A 22,256-nucleotide genomic window follows, 5' to 3' on the forward strand; every position below is an offset into this window, starting at 1 on the left:
AATATAGTTAAACTGGTCATGATGGCAAAGTTGTAAATGGGGCAATTTCACAAAATACTCCACCCTATTCTCGAGACACTTTTGTGATTTGTAAACTTTCTCCCATGTTGTATGGGAATTCAACGCAAAAACATGCAACATCGAGAGTAAGTAGGAAATTCAATCATTTCTACCATGATATTGACTTAATAATTTTATTTCATTTAAAAGAGAAAATGAAATTTCCTCTTTGGCAAAAAAGAAGGAAATTATACATTATACAGATGAAGCTTTTGCTGCTCTACAATTGTCAATCCGATGAGAAATCATAATATTGGGTACAGTCCAGATTCCAGATTGAATTTTGCTGAATTATTAAAATACCAATTTAATTAAATTCACAGTGTTTTAGGAGGATTGCATAGCAAATGGCTGAGCTGTGGATGTAATTACATCTTGCAACTAATACTCATTGCGACCAATGACCGAAAAGTGGTCATCTGGACTTATTCCATTATATAAGTTGTGCTATGTAATCATCCAAAATTCTTAGTAATTTATACTTTTCATTTAAACTAAAAGCTAGAATACAGATAGCATTCAAATGAATGGAATGTATTTTCGGATTTTTGATCATAAGTTACACGTTGCTAGGTGTTTAAACTCTACGGTTCAAAATCGTAGGGTATATTCGCTATCTGATGCAAGTGTCCTGGGTTTGAATCCTTTAGGATCGCCAGGAGCTTCTCTTGTATAAAAGGTGTTCGAATTGCATCCAGTGCCCTTAAGAGCTGAACATATAAAAAAAATTAATTTTTGGTTTATATTTTTTGAGCGAAATGGAATACGGATCTAGTTCCGTAACCTATTGAGTATACGTTTATTGTGGGTCCTATAGATCGGTTGCAGCCAAAATCCCGAATGTTCAAAATCGTGAAAGGGATAAAATTATATGGAGGAAAATGTTCAGAATAATTTCCCAAGACACAGAAGATTTCCCTTTGCCTCCAGCAAGTGAGGGTGCAATCGTGGGAGTAGCTATGACACTTTTGAGAATTCGGGATTTTGGCTTTCGGGATTTTGGCATTCGGGATTTTGACCGGGACCCCCTATAGATATATAGTAATATCTATATTCTATAGGTTTAAAGCTCATTCTGGCAACAGAAGCTACCATAGAGAAGCCGTCGAAGCATACCGAAAGAGCTCACAGGGGATGGGATTGACAAGCCTATCCCTGTACACGAAAAAATAATAACGCATGTGTAGAAATCCCTTTTCCCGGATGGCCTAGTTCCCTTATTATTATTTCTTTTACACTGGATTACATGTCTTACTTGAGAGCTTTCAGTTAATCTTATGTTTAAATCCCGACCACGCGCGCCAAAATACCAAATGGATTATAATGCCGAATACGTCAAAATCTTGAAAAGCCAATGTTCTAAAGAGCCAAAATCACGAATGGGTCTAAATCCAGAATAACCAAAAACCCGAAAAGGCAAAATCCCAAATAATATCAAAATTCCATATGGGTCATAATCCTCAGAATCCCGAAAAGTCAAAGTTCCAAAGAACCAAATTTCTCAAAAGCATATCAATAATAGGACTTGCAACTTGGATGGACTTTGCAAAAAGTCCAGCTAAACAGTCTATAGACTAAGCTGGTGTAACTCTTAGTTTAACTAATGAATAAACTGAACTGAACGAAAAAAAAAAAAAAAAAAAAACTTTATAAGGTTAGGGGCGTTATTCGCCTAAGATCTCAGTTTAGAGACAAACATCAAGCTCTTTAACTATTAGGTACGCTGGATGTTCAGTTGGCTCTTCTCTCTTTTGGCTCTCTGAAATTTTGATTATTCAGGGTTTTGACCCATTTAGGATTTTGGTCCACTCAGGATTTTGTCCCATTTGGCCTTTTCGTAAGTTCGGAATTTTGGCCCATTGATTTTGACCCAGTCGGGATTTTGATCGGAATTTTGTTTCTTCGGAATATTGGTCAATTCGGGATTTTGCTTTTTTGGGATTTTGTCTCTTAGGGATTTCGGCCCATTCGGGATTTAGGTTTTTTGGGATATTGTCTCTTCCGGATTTTTGTTGATTCAAGATTTTGACCCATTCGAGTTTTTGGATAATGTGTGATTTTGTCTTTTTGAGATTTTGCCTCTTCGGGATTTCGGCCCTTTCGGATTTTTAGTAAATTCGGAATTTTGCCTTTTTGGGATTTTGTCTTTTCGGGATTTTGGCTTTTTGGGATATTATCTCTTCCGGATTTTCACTCATTCGAGATTTTGGCCCATTCAGGTTTTTGGTCAATGCGTGATTTTGCCTTTTTGGGATTTTGGCCCATTCCGGATTTTAGCTTTTTGGTATTTTGACTTATTCGTGATTTTGGCCCATTCGAGTTTTTGGTCAATTCGGGTTTTTGCCCTTTTGGGATTTTGTCTCTTCGGGATTTCGGCCCATTCGGGATTTTATCTTTTCAGGATAGTGGCTCAATCGGGATTTTGGCTCATTCGGGATTTTGGCCCATTCAGGATTTTGGCACTTCGGGATTTTGGCTTTTTTGGACATTGTCTCTTCCTGATTTTCGCTCATTCAGGATTTTGACCCATTAGGGTTTTCAGGCAATTCGGGATTTTGTCTTTTTGAGATTTTGTCTCTTCGGGGTTTCGGCCCTTTCGGGTTTTTGGTAAATTCGGAATTTTGGCTTTTTGGAATTTTGTCTTTTCGGAATTTTGGCTTTTTAGGATATTGTCTCTTCTGGATTTTCGCTCATTCAGGATTTTGGCTCATTCGGGAATTTGACCCATTCAGGTTTTTGGGCAATGCGGGATTTTGCCTTTTTGGAATTTTGGCTTTTAGAGATTTTGACTCATTCGGGATTTTGGGCCATTCGGGATTTTGGCCCATTCAGGATTTTGGCATTTGGGATTTTGACTCATTCGGAATTTTGGCCCATTCAAGAATTTGGCTTTTTGAAATTTCGACCCATTCGTAATTTTGACCAATTTGGGATTTAGATTTTTCGGATTTTGGCCAGAAACAGCGTAAAACTTAAAAAAGCAATATTTTACGGTACACTTCATCAAAAACTCTTAAAAAGTGGGTTCTAATGTTTTCTTTACAGAACGACTCCGATAGTAGCAACCCTAAAAAATTGATGAAACCACCTTTCAAAATAGAATGTAAAATCCAATAATTTAGATGAAATTCAATGACTACTTTCGTTAAGTAAAAGCCTGAAACACCTTTTTATGAATGAACTATAACTTATAGTAACTTGCAAATTCACAAATCTGCAAAAATGTGAAAAAAAATCTGCAAAAGGAAAAAAAAACACAGAGCCAGGGATTGAACCCGTGGCACTCCCGTTGAATGTCCTGCGCTGTACCGCTGAGCCACCACTGCCTCATTCAATTTTTTTTTATTATGTGCTGCGTAAGCTGTAATTTTAAATTTTTGGGAATTTTTAAGAAAGAAATTAACCAAATTTCACACTTTTTGAATATACTATGTTTAATTTGATGACTTTCTGCGTAGATGAGCAAAGTCCCAGATTTCTCTGAATTTGATGACTCGAGTACTTCCCTTTTTAGATTTCTGTTTGTCACTTATGGTTATGTTGTTAGTTTTGAGCTTGCAGATTTGGCTTACGCTGTAAAATTTTAATAGACAATTAAAGCTTAAATTGTTAGCTTTCAAATAGCAGATTATGTGTGACATGAAAGCTTTAAGGCTCTAAACGACAATCATACATTTGAGTCGATAGTTTGGGATAATTCATTAAGATTATAATACCTTTTATTTTTTTCCAGCATTGTACGGCTTTATCCAAAAACGAAATTGCTGTCTTATGAAAACCAAAAGTTTTTAAAGTGCTTTGCAATACTGCTTTCAGGAGATTAGAACGATTATCTAGAAGTTTCCTATTCTTTATGTACAAAAGTGATTGCGGGAGGTCCCTATTTCAATTTAGGCATTTGGTACTGGAAGGGAAGTGTAATTTTGGAATAATTAGTGGTTTCTTTAATATTCCTTCTAAAGAAAAAGCTATAGGGGGAGGTAGGCTACTTTGAGCTATGGGGCTACATTGTTATACAATTTTTTCGCATATTTTCAAAGGAAGCTGGGTTTTAACATGATGTAATTTGGATAGACAAAATAATTGTGGATCTAAATAAAATAAATTGTAAGAACCAGCTTCATTTAAAAATAGGCGAAAAAGTCATATAACAATCTAGCCCCACAGCTCAAAATAGCCCCACCTCCCCCTAACATCCTACTGCCTAATACCATGCGTGGCTAATGCGGTTCCCTATCGAAGAGGTGTTCCTTCGACCCTAATATATTTTCAGTGTATAAATTCTCGTTTTTTCTCTTTTCCAAGAAAATTTGATCTGTTATTTTTTAACTCTTTCGCGTCATACTTTTATTCAGCAGATGAATTCATGTAAAATTGAGTTTTTCATAATACTTTATGATCAAATATAATAGTTCGCTTAAGTGTTGAGTCATATTAAAATGGTATTTTTTTGTTTTTAAATCATTTTTGTTAATTTTTGTTGGATTCTGTTATTGAGCAGATCCCTTCATGTCATTTTTTTTCTTTCATTCGTTGGCCTAACAAGAAACTTATTGTAATTATTATACAGATTGTTTTAAATACATACAAAAAAATATAATAGTTCAGAGAGGAAAAAAATTTACCATTGAGTGAAAACTCGGAAAAACCGCGGGTCATATATGACCCTGTTGTCCTCAAGGGAAGTGTACATACCATTTTCAAAATCTATATCACGGGCTTTTTAAGAGTTTTTTTTTGCTTGAAGTTATTAATTTGGCCAAAACCTTGGCAAACTGGATTGTCTTGATGAACACTTTATTCCTGGTGTTCAAGGAATCTTCCTGGGTAATCCCTTAAACAGTCACTGTCACAATATTTTGAGTGGTATTTGGCAAAAATAAACTTATCTACATATTTATTCACACACAATACAATTGCACAATATGGGATGCTTGCAGAATACTCTAAAATATTGCAAAATATGTTATAATTCGTCAGATATAAGAAGAAATGTCCAGGAGCAAGATGTTCCACCTGCATTTCACAAAGAAAAACAATGTCCCAACTACATTTCGCTATAGGTTTGGGACGAAAACACTGTTACCCTTGGGGACAATAGGGTCATATATGACCCGGAAAATTCTACACGCTTTTCTGGAAAATTGAAAGTAGTTTATTATATCAAAATATGCAATATACAATCTTTGGATATTCTATTTTGTGTTTCTAAAGAATTTTTTGCTGAAAAAAATAAATGAATATAAAAAATTTTGAAAAAGAAAAGTCATTTCACAAAGTTCGAAATTAGTGATTTTTGATCTCAAATATTTTCTTTTCCTGAATATCTTGAGTCTTGAGAAAATTAGCCACGAATCTTACATCCTTCTATTATGATGTCGTGCACAAACCGATAGATTTCAATTAATGTAAATAGAGTCGAATGAACACCTCTTCGTCAGGGAACCCCTATTGACACTTTTGTCAAAATCTTGAAATTTATTAAATGTATCTAATAAAATGTAAGTAATGTGGCGTATTTTAATTAATCTACGTTTTTCGATACGAATAAGTGTTCAAACTTCGTATTCCAAATGTTTTAGAGTTGGGTTTCAATAGGTCCTTACACGAGTTTTTAAAGTGTCAATAGGTGTTCCTTTCACCCTAGTCAAAAAAAAATGGTTTTTTCCCCGGGTCATATATAACCCTAATGACGCGAAAGAGTTAACTGAGCGCCCTAGGAAAAACGACCAAAAACGGTCAGTAGGTTTAGTGTTAAATCAATCTTTTACAACTTCAGAGCAGAATCACATTGACAATAAAATGCTCGCCGTAGCCTCACCGTATTTCGTTAATTTACGCATTTCCATTGCAATTCTTATGCAAATTCTCGATTACCATATTACCTTATCTCATACTCGCTGGCACTAGGTGAAAATAATGTAAGAAAATTGAAGAAATAAAACTAAAATGCGATAAACGGTGAGCAAAAAACAAACTGCACGAGAAATTAATCCTACAGTTTTTTGCTCATCGTTTATTGCATTTTCGTTTTATTTCTTAAATTTTCTTACATTATTTTCTTCTAGTGCAGAGGTGTGCAAGAAACCGTTGAAACCGAATTAACGTCAAAATAAGTTTGTTATAGTAGTGTTTTGACCATTGACGTACATGTTTCATTTGACGTTAATTCGGTTTCAACGGTTTCTTGCACACCTCTGATCTAGTGCAACTGAGCATGAGATAAGGTAAGGGACAGATAATCCTAACCGGCTTATGTAGGTGAGATTCTTAACGTGAGCTAACTCGGAGTGCATGCAAATTCGATTTAGAGCTGAAGTTGGGAGACGCCATTCAGTTATCTTGAATCAAATTCGTGAAATTATACAAGTTTTGTATTTGAACCAAAATGTCAAGGATTTGGATGAACTGACAGAAAAGTGTTATATGGGTGAAATGTAGACCAGAATGTTCTCTATAATTTTGCCGTAGAACTTGAACTCATCGATTACTCAGAAGCCAAGATAAGCGAGGTTTTTTGTTTCTTAACTCGTTTTTTCATCCAGAGTGCCCCAAGTGTTCATTTGTTGAACTTCAACTAAATCAAAGAATTGTTGTATTTTGCGGGACTTTCCATTTAAACCCCTATTTTAAGTGTCTTGGTGGAGTAGAGGCAGTCAAATTGGCATCTGAGTGATTTCAAAGCGTTATTATGGGAAAAATCAATTTTTTCACACTTAAACGGCAAAATCGGAGTGATAGCGTAGTCTGAGCGGAAAATGATGTATGGACGAAATGTAGAGACAAATGTGCTCTACAATTATGTTGAAGTAATCATCAAAATCGGTTCAGTGACAGTCGAGATAATTGAGGTTATGTGATATTGAAATTGGTTTTTCGACTGTGGCGCCCCTGGTGTTGGTCCCACGAAGTTCAAACATTCTAGAAAGTTATAGCATTTGGTGAGATCTTTCGTTTAAGCCCTCATTCATCAAAATCGGTCACATAGAACCGGAGATATGATTTTTTGAATTTCGTGAACTTTGACCCCTCATATCTCCGGTTCTATTGAAACCACAGCGCACATACGCACCATTTTGGAAACGTCCTAGACTGGACTACAACATACTAAAATTTCATTAACTTGCACAATGCCGTTTTTGAGAAAAGTAACTTTGAATTTCGATGAATTTTGACGCTATCACAGCGCCACCTGTGGTGACTTTTTGAACTTCCATCTGAAAGTGCTCATCGAGACGAAACCAAAAAGGTAAAATTTAGGCCGCTATGTTAATTAGAACCGGAGATAGAGGCCGGTCAATGTTCGAACTTTGACCCCTTATAGCTCGGGTCAGGGGTTATGGATCGACTTAAGGTTTTTTTGTTTGATAGGTATAATCAACGGCTACAACATACTAAATTTTCAGCCCGATGCACAATGGAATTTTTGAGTTATTTAACTTTTAAGATTTAAAAATTTTCTTTTTAAAAAAAGCGCCCCTAGCGGTGGTTTTATGAACTTACGATGTTAGAAGGAGAAGTGGCATTTCACGAGAGCTTTCCAAAAAGCCCTCACTTTTTAAATTCTGACAATTAGAACCGGAGTTATGGCCATTTTAAGAAATTTTTTTTGGACCCTTATAGCTCGGGTCAGGGGGGTCGGGGGACCTTAAGTTTGGTATTGATGGAAAGCTCTAAGGCCCAGCTATAACATACTAAAATTTGAGTCCGCTCGATGCCATAGGGGCGGAGCTATTGAGAAAACAAAAAAAGGGGGGTCTTCAAAATGGCGGCAGGAGGGGTGGGGGGTGGGGGGTCTATGCACCAAGTTGCAATTTTCACCCGATATATAACCTTTGCCGAAAACCGCAAGTCGATATCTTTTTTAGTTTAGGAGCTATTAAGCTCCAAAGAGCGGCCGGCCGGCCGGCCGGGAACGTAAAATAGCCACATATATATTCGTGATCAGGAAGTGGCGAAACACATTTTGGCCAAGTTTGAGGTCGATCGGACGACATGAAATTTTGTTAGGATTATAGTAGGTGAGATTGTTAAGAATCTCACCTAATACGGTAATCGAGAATTTGCGTAAGAATTCCAATGAAAATGCGTAAATTAACGAAATACGGTGAGCATTTTACTGTCAATGTGATTCTGTCTTTAAGCTTAAAAGCTCGCTCCCAAGGAATAGTGTTTGATTTGAATGATGCTAAATATTTATTGGATTTATTGTGTTATGCAATAAATTATGTTATTTTGAATTGGACTATACGCTCTATGGCTCTGACTTTTTGATTCGATTTGGATAAGCTCAGTGTGTTTGCAATACCATCGACTTTGCTCAAGTTTGAAGATGTTCAAAATCGACTACAAATCGGTAATACAATTTTTATTAGCTTCTAAAGTTTATTTTAAAGTTCTTGGGTGTAGAGTAGGTGTAATGATGATCCAACTCGGATTTACATTCTTATGATATTGTTGTTGGGTACTTGCCAGTTCGAGCATTCTGCTAATTCTTTTTTATGCCACCCATTCAACTTTAGAGCTTTTCTTTTTTTGTTGCCTTGTGGGCTCTTGAGGAATGGATTATTTTTTTTTTGTTTTGAATGAAGGAACTTACTTCATTTCAATTGCCATTTCTGGTGAAATTTGTCCAAAACAATAGGAAATAAAGTCTTGGGAGAAAGAAGTAAGTTTTCCGGATTGTGACAGTTTATCACCCATAAAATTTCATTTGTGCCAATTAATCTGCAAAAAAAGAGGGGAAAGGAAAATGTGTGTTGAGGGTGGGCAGAGGAGAACATTGGTCTTCTCTTCTAAAGTGGTGTTTGTTGAAAACGTTGAGGCGAAATTGAAGTGAATTGCGGTTACTAATTTTGATGTTGCGGCCTCGGTGTTCTTGTGAGTTGTGTTGTTTGCTCAACTGCTGGTACTTTGCAGTGTCCAATGCTTACGTGTATTCCCGAAGAGCGACCAAACCTAATCCGTTGGTTCATTCGCCCTGCGTCCCAATTTACCCTATATACCAACATAGAATATCGACTTGAAAGCCAAACTCGGTGGGACGTCGGTTGCTGTCGGTTTGGCTTGGCCTGAGTTCTAAATGGCCAAAGAACCCCATGGATTTATGAGAAGTTTCCAGGATAGGGCAGTTAGAATTTTGGGATGTTCTCTATCTTCAATTTTGGGACAATTTGGGACAAGTTATGATCATTTTGGGGGTTTATCGATGGTTTCATGATCAAGGTAGGAGGTATCATTAAAGTTTTTCTTTTTGCACGGGAATAAGGGCGTAGGGAATAATTTTTTTCGCCAAAAAATATGTGCAAATACATACATCTTCCATGGATGCGCAATTTTATCAGTACATTGTGCGCAGTTGCACACCCCCGAATCTTCTGCAACCTACTCCAGTTGCTTCACAGAACCCGCAGATTGAAGAAATCGCTCGAAAGTTTATTGAAAGCGCGAATTGTTACCATTAGATTTTTTAAGCTAAATTCAATCATAAAATAGAGACTTTTCATTTAGAAACAATCTACAAAATGCATTTGTGAGTTCTGTTGAAATACTTGTGAGTTTTTTATTGTTCTTCCTCTCTCTCTTCCCATTTTCTAAAAGAGGCGTATGTTGGAATGATGGAAGGAATATAAGTTACACAAAAAAAAAATTGAAAGGGAGTTACAATGAGAAGAGAATTATAATAAAAAAAAAGTTCGACCTTATGTAATTAACAAATTATTGTGCTCAATATCATGCTACGGTGTGAAAGTGATGATTCAAATACAAGATATTTATTCAAACAAAAAGCTTTCTAAATAGAACACTCCATTGAGTAGAATTTTAAAGAGAAAAAAAGGAGTTCTTTGTGAAAAAAAACGTCGAAATGAATGTGGTAAAAAAAGGATAATGCATCCTGTGTGCTGAAAAAAAATCTTTTTAATTATCTTTCTAGTGCTATAGAACACTAGAAAAGAAACTGTACTAATGGGAAAGATATGAGCTTTTTTTTTGTGCTCACCCATGGCTGCTCCCTAAACTTTGGTGCTCAGCGTGAAAAAAGCACGCCCAAGACCATCTTAAATTCGAAGGAGACATATGTATATGCACTAAAGAAACAAAGGAAATAATTTCTTGGACTCCCAATTGATCATTTTTCCCTAAGAAAAATCTGGTGAATATTTACTAAAACAGCTTTATAAATCATATTTTTATAAATTAAAATTTTATTAAATTAATTTAGCATGAAAAATATGTGTAATACCATTTTATAAAAATATTGAAAATATTTTTTCAAGTTTCTATAATGGCAATTTGAAGATGTTTTTCAATAGAAATCTCGCTGAACTTTTCCAGTTTAAAGAAACTTTCTCTTCAATTCACCATAATCACAGTGAATGAACTATTTTGGAATTTTTCATAATTCTCTTGAATCCTATTCCCAATTCAAAATAATCCCCCTGAAATACTTTCAATACCCCAGGAATTTTACAAATATATTTAAAATATTTAATACAAAAATATTTAAAAATTTATCCCAAAATTGGTATTTTAACCTAATTATCCCAGGCAAAAAAAAAGAGTCAGCCAAAAAGTCGTTTCCATCCATTTTGCATTGCCACAAAATTGCTAAAACTAAAATAATTTTAATCCATGACTTTTAGATTAATCAAAATCAACCACAATAGTGTAATTTGGTGTTTACTGTAAAAGTTTTAAATTCAAAAAGCCCCATACCATCCCTTTCACATGAGAAAAACTCATGTTATGATGTGCTCGAAACATTGTGATGTGAACAAACAAATAGTTAAATTCAGGGATGATTTTAGTGACGCATTCACTGGCCACTCCAACGAGCTATGAAACAAATGTTTTATTGTGCTTTTTCTTCCATTTCCCTCCCTCCCTCCTTTTTTAGAATGAAATGTGTAATAAAAATTATAATTGTTTTGTGGACACAGTGCATACATAAAAAGTTTTTCACATGGATATTGCAGTCAATTCCATGCAAAATTTACATTTCCCGAAATAGAATAATTTTCACTTTTTTCTTTCTGGGAAATTCATTTTTGAACTTTCCACTTGACAAAAATTAAATTGTTTCTGCAATTGATCGATTTTGTACATACCCATTTTTTAACCATTAAAACACTAAACGAGTTGGGAATAATTTAAAGAACACTTCAATTTTTTTTTTAGAAATTTATTGTCACACTTCATATCTGACAAATCCGGATAGATTTTTTTTCAAATTAGGAAAAGATTTCCTGCTGCTTTTCCTGCTGAGGTTGGTGGGTTGAGGTTATCTAGAAAATCCTCCACAATGCTGTATCCTTTATCGCTTTACTCACTTTGTCTTTTAGGCATTCTCTTCCAATTTTGCAAAATATGAATTTCAGTACGTTTGAAAAGAAGTGACAAGTCGTCCCTTGGGTCAGTAATTGTCGTAACTTACTTGTCACCTATAGGTTAGGAATTCTTGTATAATTTGATACTATCCAGATTGCTACAAGAATTGCTGATAGGGGAAAGTGCTCTTCCTTCGAACGTTCATGCCCATTCATGCCTTAGAATAATGCGAATTTCTTTTATATCGATCCCTCAGAATATAATCCGAACAACTCGATTTTTTGCAAAATTCGTTTTTTTGCTTTTCGGGTACTCACCCTTTACCTTTACGGTGAATATTATACCGAAAAGTTAATTATTTCCAAAGTTATATGGGTTTCAAATCTTGAAAATCCTGATCAGCATGTAAAATCTCAGCTTTAAATCGCTCTCCTGAAAAGTTGGCCATTCGCGAGTTGTTCGGTTTATATTCTGAGGGATCGAATTTCCTAAGAGATTACCCACTAAATTATCATATAATAATCAACAATTGATGATAAGCCAACTAATATTTAATAGAAATGTGTTAGTCTCTTAGAAAAAATAAAAGAAAATTCAAATTATTCGAAGGCATGAACGTTAGAAGGGAGAGTACTTTCCCCTCTGATGAAGAAATTACGACAATTGCTGACTCGAGCGACGACATTTATCTAGCCTTACCTAATACTCGAACCTGTAACTGAAGAGTCTTATGCCCTAGACACACTTACGACTTAAGCCGAGGGACGGTTTAACGTAATTGTAATCGAAATAATGATCAGATTACATTTCCATCAGTTTCTGACTACACTCAGTCCCGGGATTATGCACATTTTCGGGACCGAAAAAACGAGCGAAATGGCATTTCGTATCGAGAAAATTTGCATACCCACAGGGGGTTTCTTTTGAATAATTCGGCCCTAGAACGAATTTCGCGCGGAGTAAAAGTAGTCAGAACAAAAAGATTCAACTGTTTAATAGAAATGCATTAACCAACAGTACCTAAAATTTTTGGCCAGAGTTCTTCAATAAATGGTTAGAACGTTTAAAAATTTTACCTTTAAAAAAAAATTAAAATTTTTTTCAGGGGTATTTCAAAAATGATATAACAAATTGACTCCCAATGGTAGGCAAACTTGCATAATTGTATGTGCATAATTCCGTCAGGTGCATACCCAAGAAGCAAAATAGCTGCCTTATAGAACCAAGTATTAAGCAAGTCTTTAAGTGCACTTTTAAAAGACTTAAAGTGAGATTTTTATGTTTTTATGTTGAAATACCTATAGAAGCTCTTAAGATCCTTAAGAGTGCGCCACTCTACTTATAGTAATCTCAGTGATGGAACCAAGAGCGTTATAAGCAAATAAAAAGACCTTTGATTCTATAATGACTTACTTGGGGAATTCTACAAGTCTATATTGAGAAAAAAAATGCTTCTTCGGTTTAGCTAGTGGAAAACTGATGGAAATTTAGTTTAATCAGTATTTTGATTATAATTACATTAAGCCGTCTTTCGGGTTAAGTCGTAAATGTGTCTAGGGCATTGCAAGCTATTGGATTCAGTGACCTTTTCAAGGAACTTAAACTTGTCCAAATTGGGTGAGAAATATGCTCCCTGTAGCCTTTTAAAAAAATGACTAGGGTGGAGTAACCACTTAACGCCACTTTTAGGAAAATGTGCAATTAATTTAATTATAACTTTTGAACCCTCATTATAAGATAACTCAAATTTGACACAAAGTCGCTGGAATGTATTGGTTCCAGATTCTTAAAAAAAGTAGTACTCCAATTTAACGCTGGACTACTTAAAAAAATGATTTTTATTAACAATGCAAAATAACCACTTCGTTGCCACTTTTTACCACTTTTCGCCAGCTTTGTAACCACTTCTCGCAACCCTCTTGAGAACGTCCAAACTCGATTATTTTAGGCAATACAGTGCTGTCTCTCTATATGCACACTCTCTATATGCACAGCTTTTGTGTGGGTTGCATTCAAAATCAATTTGTTTACATTTTGACAAAGTAACTAATTTTTCTTGTTTTTAATTTTCTTAATTTTATTTTTTCTGTCTCATATTATATTTAAAATAACACGGGAAATTCTAGAATAATAAAAAATGTTAATTTATTAAAAGAAAGAAAAAAACCGTTGGGAATTTCAAAAAAAGTTGTGCATATTCAGAGAGAGAACTGTCAAAAAAAAGTACCCAAACTGTGCATATAGAGAGACAGCACTGTATTATGCAAAGAATAGGGGAGAATGAGGCAAAATTTGTTAAAACGAAAATTTATATATTCACTATTTTCTAAAATAAAAGAGACTGAGGCTTGAAATTTTTATTATAGATAGCCTTCATGGACCTTCTTAAACTTACAAAGTTTCAAGGGATTCGAGGAAGGATTATGTAAAATAAAAAATAATGAAATTTTGAGCCCTATTTTTGGAATATTTGGCTTACAGAAAATATCAATACTGATTAGTTCAATTTAAGTACATTTCTCGTTAAGAATATGTCTAGGGGGATGTGGGGCACCTTTGAATTGGGGCACCTTTGAAATTAGGCTTTTTTCTCCTCTTTTTAAATGGAATTGAGCCTTATCATGACTCAATTTAGCTTCGTAATTGGTTTGTTGAGCTAAATTATATCATAATAAGGTCCAGTTTCATTTAAAAATAGGAGAAAAAAGCTCAATTTCAAAGCTGCCCCAATTCAAAGGTGCCCCACTTCCCCCTATTAGATATTTTTTAACGTTTGCGAAAATAAAACGTCACAAATTATCCGAAGACTGACAAAATTTCCCCAAGCAATTTTGAGAATCTAGACAGAATCGACTTTTAGAAAATGATTCGAAAATCTCATTTCGAATTTCATTGAAACAAGGAACTTGTCAATTTTTTGATTACATCTTGTCTACTTAGAAAATATCAAAACCATTTTTTTCTTAATTTTTACTTTTTATATTTTGTTTAATTAGAAAACAATAAGATTTTTTTGCTTTTTAGAAAACTTTTCTAAAATCTTGTGTAATAAAGAGATAAAAAGACGTCAGAATTAAATGAAATTATTTTCAATAGCATTCGAAAAAACAAGACAAAAATAAGATTTTACAAATTTTTCCAATGGATTTTATTTTTTTGAAAATAGACTGAAACAACGCTGTTTTTGAGTAAATCGAACGACGTGTTTTCGAGAAAACTCAAAAAGCCATGGGGCTTATTCGATTACTCGAAGTCGCTATCTACAACCGTTTGGCCTCAAGCTCTAATAACGGTCGCGCGAATGAACTAGCTGGATGGTTAGCTTAGTATTTGAAGTCTAGATTCTAAAAGAACTTTTCAAAACAACATTAAAAAATTAACTTAATGTTTGGAATACGATAATAATTAGTATGAAAAGTTTAACTATTAGTAAAGTTATTTGTTAAAACTGAATTATTGATAACTAAGAGTAAAAGTTTTTTTTCGCACGTTTACGAATTATTCAGGAAAATTCAATGGTTCAGAATGCAATTTTCAATTTAGTAAAAATATAATTTATTTTTTAGAACTCACAAATCACAAATTCTTGCTCCAGTTACTGCTTTTTTTTAAGTCAGAAATAATATATTTCCACTGTAGACTATTAGTTGAATAAATATTAATTAACTATAAAATCTCTATGGTTTATTAATATCCATTTTTGTGTTGAGTTAATTTTTGAATCGATTTTATCTGAACGTTTTTTATGTACGTTTTGAGGGTTCTTACAGCAGAGGTATGCAAGAAACGTTGAAACCGAACAAACGTCAAAATAAGTTTGTTCAGGAAGCGTTTTGACCATTGACGAATAAGTTTCATTTGACGTTTATTCGGTTTCAAACGATTCTTGCACACTTCTGTCTTACAGCATTAAAATGATTTTTAAAGACGTCAAAATTTAAAATAATGAAAAAACTTAACTAATGAAGAGTAAGGAAGTTTATTAAATTATAAATCTTGTGAGTCTATAAAATTTCGTATTCATTTATAATCTTTGCGGTTGGGATTGTGGTAGGGTGCGATGGGATACTTTCCTACATTCATGAGTTTTTAAAATACAAAACTTTGGAATAAGATTAACACTCGTCCATGGGAAATGAAAATGCTTTGTATATTTTCAAATATATACGGTAAAGTGGTACAAGTTGGACAATCAATGGTACAATTTGGACAGGGCTTTTTTATTGATAAATTTAGTACTTTTTTCTGTATATTTTTAATGCTTTAGTTTTATAATTTGGTTCCTTGTGCCTAAAAAAAATTTTGTACTGTATTTATCAAGAAAAAAGCCATGTCGAAATTGTACCAGCGAATTGTCCAACTTGTAACACTAATTCCAACTTATATCACTTTGCCCTAATATCTAAGAAATTACTGTTTTAGTTATAAATAGTTCTCTAAAACTACCCCATTTTTCTATATAATAAAAAATTTCTTGTCATATTTAATTTCCAAGATGACAAAGACATCGGGAAAATGTCTCATCATATTTAAAATTTAATGTGACAAAGACACGGGAAGAACAAGAATCTCTACCTTGGTTCCGAAACCCTATTCAGAGGAGCACTATGCATACATGCAGTTAATTTTCCCACATACTAATATGAGTTAAGATCTCTCAATCTGGAGAAGAAGCTCCTAATATACTTCCAGAGTATCCTGCACAGTTTCATTCTTCTTCCATTCTAGGTGATATCTTTTACCACATGAAAATACCTCATTTCTCGACAGCTTAAGTACTTAAGAATTTACTCTTCCGGTCATTACTCAAATCTCACGTCAAGAACACTTGTGATGACAAAATAGAATTTAAGCAGTTTAATAACCTTCCAGTTGAATTTCAAGTCTCATTCAAAAGAAATCCTTCCTTTTTAATAAACAAAAATCCGAGAAATTCACAACCTGGAAGTGTGAATTTATTTAGTTAAGTGTGTCATCTGCAAACAAGAAACTTCCTCTGTCATTGCAACGTGTTTAAATAATAATTTAACTTTTTCCATTTCTCAAAGTTATAACTTAATTATTAGATTGAAAATGAGTACATTGTTTCATTTTGTTTTGAGACAAAATAGACTATTATAAGAATCTTTTTCAGAATCTCTTAAAAATTGTCTATTATACTTTACACAAAAGCTCTTGAAGAGTTAAAGTTTATGTCATTGTGAGAAAGTAACTACAAAATGTAAACTGATGGGTATAATTATCAGTTATTCAGCATAGGGGAGGATGGGGCAGTTATCAGGCATCTAGGAATTTTTAGGTGTGATTCTACAAAAAAGTGAAATTAAGTAGGGGAAAGCTTCTATGCTTCGCACAATCTGGTTTCGAACACTTCATATTTTTCTGTATTCCTTTAATGAATCTAATCTAATGGCAATATATTTTAATAACCAGTATTAGGTTACACATTTCCTGAAAAAAATTAGTCACATTCCTTAAAGGAATATGGGAAAAATATAAAGTGTTCGAAACTGGAGTGTGTGCGAAGCGTCAAAAGCTTTCTCCTACACCGAGTTATTTTTAAATGCTCATATTTATAATAAAGCTCAATTATATAAAAAAGAGATAATTAAATATTTAGTCACTTTTTATATTACCAAATATTTATTGCTATTTAAATTCAATTACAAAATTTTCCGCTTTAACAGTGTTTAATGGTCATTTATAAAATTTTAAAATATCAGAGAACTTTAATGTTGATATTCTGCGAATATGTTTTTTGTAATTAAATCTCTCTGTAATTTTATTGTTTTAATTTTGCCCTATGATATTAATTTGCAAGAGATTATAATGGAATCTTTTACACATAATTTTCACATTTTTCCACTATTTATAAATCTTGAGAATTAAATTACATTCATTAAAAAACTCGTAACTCACTCTGTTATCAAGAATTCAGATATAGGGCAGTTGCATTCATCGGATGAGATTTAAAATCAAATTCCTGGGTGTTTCTATTTAAGAATTTTCCATTTTTCTGTACGTTCACATCAAATTTAAGTCGACTTGTAGAAGGGTCCTCTGAAGTTCCCAAGTCTTTATCTAGAACCGTTTGGCTTCCAGCTTTAGACGCATGGACAATCAGCGTGATATCGTCTTTCAGATGTCGTCTGATAGGTAGCTTGTTAGTTTGATTTTTGTGACCCTAGGGAAGTAGACTAAACCTCTACACTGAGAAAAATCCGAAAAAGTTAAAATTACATTCCGGAAATGTTAATTTTACCCTACAGTATTGATCCAAAATCGGTGTAAATATTACCCTTTTTAGGTGTATTGGGGGTTAAAGTTATCCTTTTTCATGTTAATTTTATCCTTACAAAGGTGTAAAATTAACATTAAAAAGTTTTGATATATTTTTACACCTAAAAAGTGTTAAAATTATGAGGAAAAAAAGTTAATCGTAGCCTCTTTTTTTCTCAATGAAGTTAGTCCGTCTGAACATCTTTCATCGGTTAATTCGCCATTTTGAATTATTGAAGATCAAAGGTTAACCAATTTGGAGGGCCTATTTTTCAACAGATTTGGTTAAATTTGGATTTTTTGGAAAGGTATTGATGTTCTGAACCCGGCTGTATTGGTTTTCATCGGTAATGAACCGGCTAAGTACCGATTTTGAATATTTTTTCTGATTTTTTTTCTTAACTTTAAGTTTATTGTAGAGCTAGAGGTAAAACGGTAAGAGATATCGACTTGCGATCTTCGACGACCCCCAATTCAAGCAATATCTCTAGACGTTTTTCCACTTTTTCCCCTAGACCCCCCATCCTATAAAAACCATGTGTTTTTGGTTTTTCTCAAAATTGTCTTAAGCTTTTTTAATGATATTCGGATGTGTTTTAGAGGTAGTTCAGGCGAAGATTTAGTCCAAACATACCTATGACGGGAAACTTTCCAATTTTCAATTATTGGGAGTCAAAGGTCAACCACTTTGTAGGGCTCATTTTTCAACCGATTTGGTTTAATTTGACTTTTTTCAAAATGAATAATAAATGAATGGTAATGAATCGGTTAATTACCGATTTTTTGATTTTTAAATGCTTTTATGATTTATGAATCAATTTGATCTTTAATAGACCAGTAAAGCACCACAACATCATGAGAAAAACTAATTCACGGTGAGCTCTATCTCGTGAGTTCGAGTATTCAGCAAAGCTGGGACGCTTTGGCATCTCTTTTGATTATGTAGTTATGTATATTGAACTGAATATAATTACCAAAACAAAACACAACAAAACGCATTATTCAGCAAGGCTTTCTTCATAATAGAATAGTCTGTTTTGGAGCTTTTTTACGTATATTAAAAAATAAGCTATGAAAAGAATCAAACGTGATTCAAACTATAAGAGTACTCTTAAGGAACCAATTACGAAGAAAAAATTGCAATGTATCATCGCACAATATAAAAATTCTATATCACTGTACAAAAATTCTTAAGATAAGCCACTGTTTCCTCTCTCTAGGAAGTTCGTTCCAGAAAGTTACCCTATCTGCTTAAACCCCTATCCCTTCTCAATTTAAATAATTTACAAATTAATTGAATAAATTGAATAATAATTTAAATTACAGATTTTAAATTCTGGTTTAGGAATTTATAATGCTTGGTACAACCTTACCTACATATATATTATTTGTAGGGGGCAATGGGGCACATTTGAATTGGGGTGCCATTGCAATAGGGCTTTTTCTTCCTATTTTTGAATGAAACTGGACTTTTCCACACAGTAAAAAATTTTTGGCTGCTTTACCATGATTTTCATTGTAAATTTTACATTAATCATGTAATAGTGTGTACTAATACACATTTGTGTAGTTTGTACAACTTTTGTCTGAAAACTGTGTAATTTGTACACCTTTTATTTGAAAACTGTGTAATTTTACACGAAATATGTATGAAAATATACACAACTGTCTAATCATTCCCAGTTGATTACACGGTTTACAATTACATAAAATTTAAATTACACATTTTCAGATTACACGTTTTGCTGAAATACATAATTTGTGTAACTTTACAAGAATTATCGTGGTTAAAAAACAAACCAACGATTTTCATTGTAAATTTTTTTTATTGTGCATGATATAAGATATCTCCACAAACTAACTGCGAAGCCAAATTAAATTATGATAAGGTCCAGTTCCATTTAAAAATAGGAGAAAAGTCTATTTTAATGGTACCCCTATTCAAATTATCCCAGTTCCTCTTATTTGAAGGTTTATAAATAAGCTTTGAAGTTACAGAAATTCTGCAGTTTGTTGCATTTTTATAACTTAAAGACTCAAATAAATTTAATGTTTGAAAATGAAAGGTCCTTATTGGAGAACTTTAGAGATTTAAAGTTTAAGGATTTATCTGAGAATTGAGAGCAATAATAAAACAATAACTGCAAGTTTTTATAGGAAATGAGTATCTAAGATACGAATTCGTAAAAATAAATTTTTAATGATTAAATTTTGAGGTGAATATGAATTCTTTACGGTCAATATAAATAGCATATCCGTGTGATTTTTGTATGAAACATTAAACTGTATGAAATATTAAACATGCATACATTAAAATTCTTTTAGTTTTACGTCCTTTTTAAGGAAATTAAATAATTGCATTAGTACAATACAAGATATTTTTCAGCACACAGTATTATCTAAAATTTTAATTTTTCCAATCTAATTAAATTGCTTATCTGCAATATACGTATTTCTTACAGATTAAGTTGTTTTAATTAAATTTTCCACGCAGAAGGATAATCATATTTGTGCGTGAGATGGATATGAATTGCAGACGATATAGATATAGCAAAATAAATTAATCTATATAGTTTTGATAACATACTGCTAACAAATGACTGTGAAGTGTAACTTTTATGTCGTGTAGTAACCACGCTTGATGAAAACAAGACTTTGGGAGGGCTAGAGAGAAACTTTTTTCAGTCATCTCAAGAACTCGAAAAAAAATATCGCTAACAACACTGGCTGTGGCTTATCGGAAAAAATTAATAACCTATACTATAGTGTGAAGAGTTCTTCCTTTGGATATGTGGCTTTTGTGAGTCCTCAGTATCAAATAAATCTGTATGACGGAGACGACTTCTCAGGAGCGCTAGGCTGCCACTCGCAGGCGATGAACCGACGTGCAAATCGACCGTAAGTAGCCCCTGTTCTCTGGATGTTAAAACAATAATGATATTATTATTTTTTTTCTGGAAGAAAGACTAGGAAATATTCCGAAAAGCTGCAGTAAAATGGGTCCGAAATTATCAACAAATTCAATATAGGGGAAAGTACTCTCTCTTCGAACGTTCATGCCTTCGAATAATGTGAATTTTCTTTTAGTTTTCCTAAGAGACTTACACATTTCCATTAAATATTAGTTAGCTTATCATCAATTATTGATAATTAAGTGATAATTATGTGTAGTTTCTTAGGAAAAATAAAAGAAAATTCACTTTATTCGAAAGCATGAACGTTCGAAGGGAGAGTGCTTTCCCTTACTAATATTATTCGATACTTGTCTATCGATGTTGATCATTTAACACGTAATAAAATATAAATTCAATATTTAAAAATTACTTAGAATAAGCTAAAGTCAATAGAAGCCAGTAAAGAATTCTTCCGTCGTATTATCTAAAAAACAGTTTTCAACCGTTAATTTTTGAATTTTCTTTTTCGAAAATGCGAAGCCAGCGCCACTTGCGTCTTTCTGATGAATTTATTGTATTTCAGAAAGTTTAATAATAATGGTAATACTGGTAATACCTTTCAAAGACGTTTATTATTGATAAAATGAATAACGTTTTTTTACTTTTGAACAAAAATATGTTAATAAGGAAACATAATTAAAAAACGATGCAATTAGGGACATTTTCAAACCAATAAATTTCTAGAATTACTTTTAGCATAATCACCCCGAATGTGTCATGTAAATTTCTTCTGAAACTATTTGTAAATCTTTCAGTTTCAGTGGCACATTAAAGTCTTCTATACTGTATTAAACATGCTCGAGGGATATTTTCCATAAAGGGGTGTGTCGCATTTAAATTACATTAAAGCATGGGAAACTGCAAGATGTCGTTTTCGGGACAACATCAGAATGAAGAATCTTACAAGAGCATAAATTAACCTTTTACCATCTATGCTTTCTTGACGATTTAGCTGTATTGTAGGAAAATTAATTAATATTTAATTACCTGCTGAATGAAATCCTAATTATAGAATATTAATAAAAACATCATTAGCTCTAAGATTCGGTAAATTTTCCAGCATAAAAGGGGAATGGGCTACAAAATGGAATTCTTTTTTAGGGATGGACCTGGCCTAAGATGGGGAGCGTGTTGTTCACAATTGTGTTCGTAGCGTTGCAAATTGCCACTGGACTGGCCAATCCTGATTCTAAGCGACTGTACGACGACCTATTGAGCAATTATAATCGTCTAATTCGGCCTGTTGGCAATAATTCTGATCGTTTAACTGTGAAAATGGGCTTGAGACTGTCCCAATTAATTGATGTTGTGAGTATCTTCAGAATTAAAGAATCATTATCTTTTTTCAAAAATTATTAATTGAATTTTAATTTGCAGAACTTGAAAAATCAAATCATGACAACAAATGTTTGGGTAGAGCAGGTAAGCACTATCAATGATAAAATTATCTATCAATGAGAAAGGTCATTTGATTCTCTAAATTCAAATTTTCAATAAACGATTTCTGCATTAATTTTACAAAAGAAGAATTTTTGAGATTTTTAAATTACGAACATTATGAATGATTAGGGATCAAGACAATTACTTTAAACTACTTTAAGTATTATTATAGAACCTAGTACCTAGTAACTTAGA

At 33.2% G+C, this 22,256-nt stretch overlaps 1 protein-coding gene across 2 annotated transcripts in view; it reads left to right on the top strand.

Moving 5' to 3' along the window:
• Positions 1-8,341: 8,341 nt before the first annotated feature.
• Positions 8,342-22,256, top strand: part of LOC129810176 (acetylcholine receptor subunit alpha-like 1) — a 58,678-nt gene continuing 44,763 nt past the window's right edge. Inside the window, exons 1-4 of one of the 2 annotated variants that reach the window (XM_055860493.1) lie at positions 8,342-9,934; positions 20,130-20,565; positions 21,723-21,929; positions 21,999-22,043. In XM_055860493.1, coding sequence (XP_055716468.1) covers positions 21,741-21,929; positions 21,999-22,043 — 234 coding nt within the window. In that variant the 5' untranslated portion in view covers positions 8,342-9,934; positions 20,130-20,565; positions 21,723-21,740. The remainder of the gene's footprint in view (positions 9,935-20,129; positions 20,566-21,722; positions 21,930-21,998; positions 22,044-22,256) is intronic. The other variant, XM_055860494.1, reaches the window with a different exon arrangement.

Source organism: Phlebotomus papatasi, chromosome 1, assembly GCF_024763615.1.
Source record: "Phlebotomus papatasi isolate M1 chromosome 1, Ppap_2.1, whole genome shotgun sequence".
Taxonomy (NCBI): Eukaryota; Metazoa; Arthropoda; class Insecta; order Diptera; family Psychodidae; genus Phlebotomus; species Phlebotomus papatasi.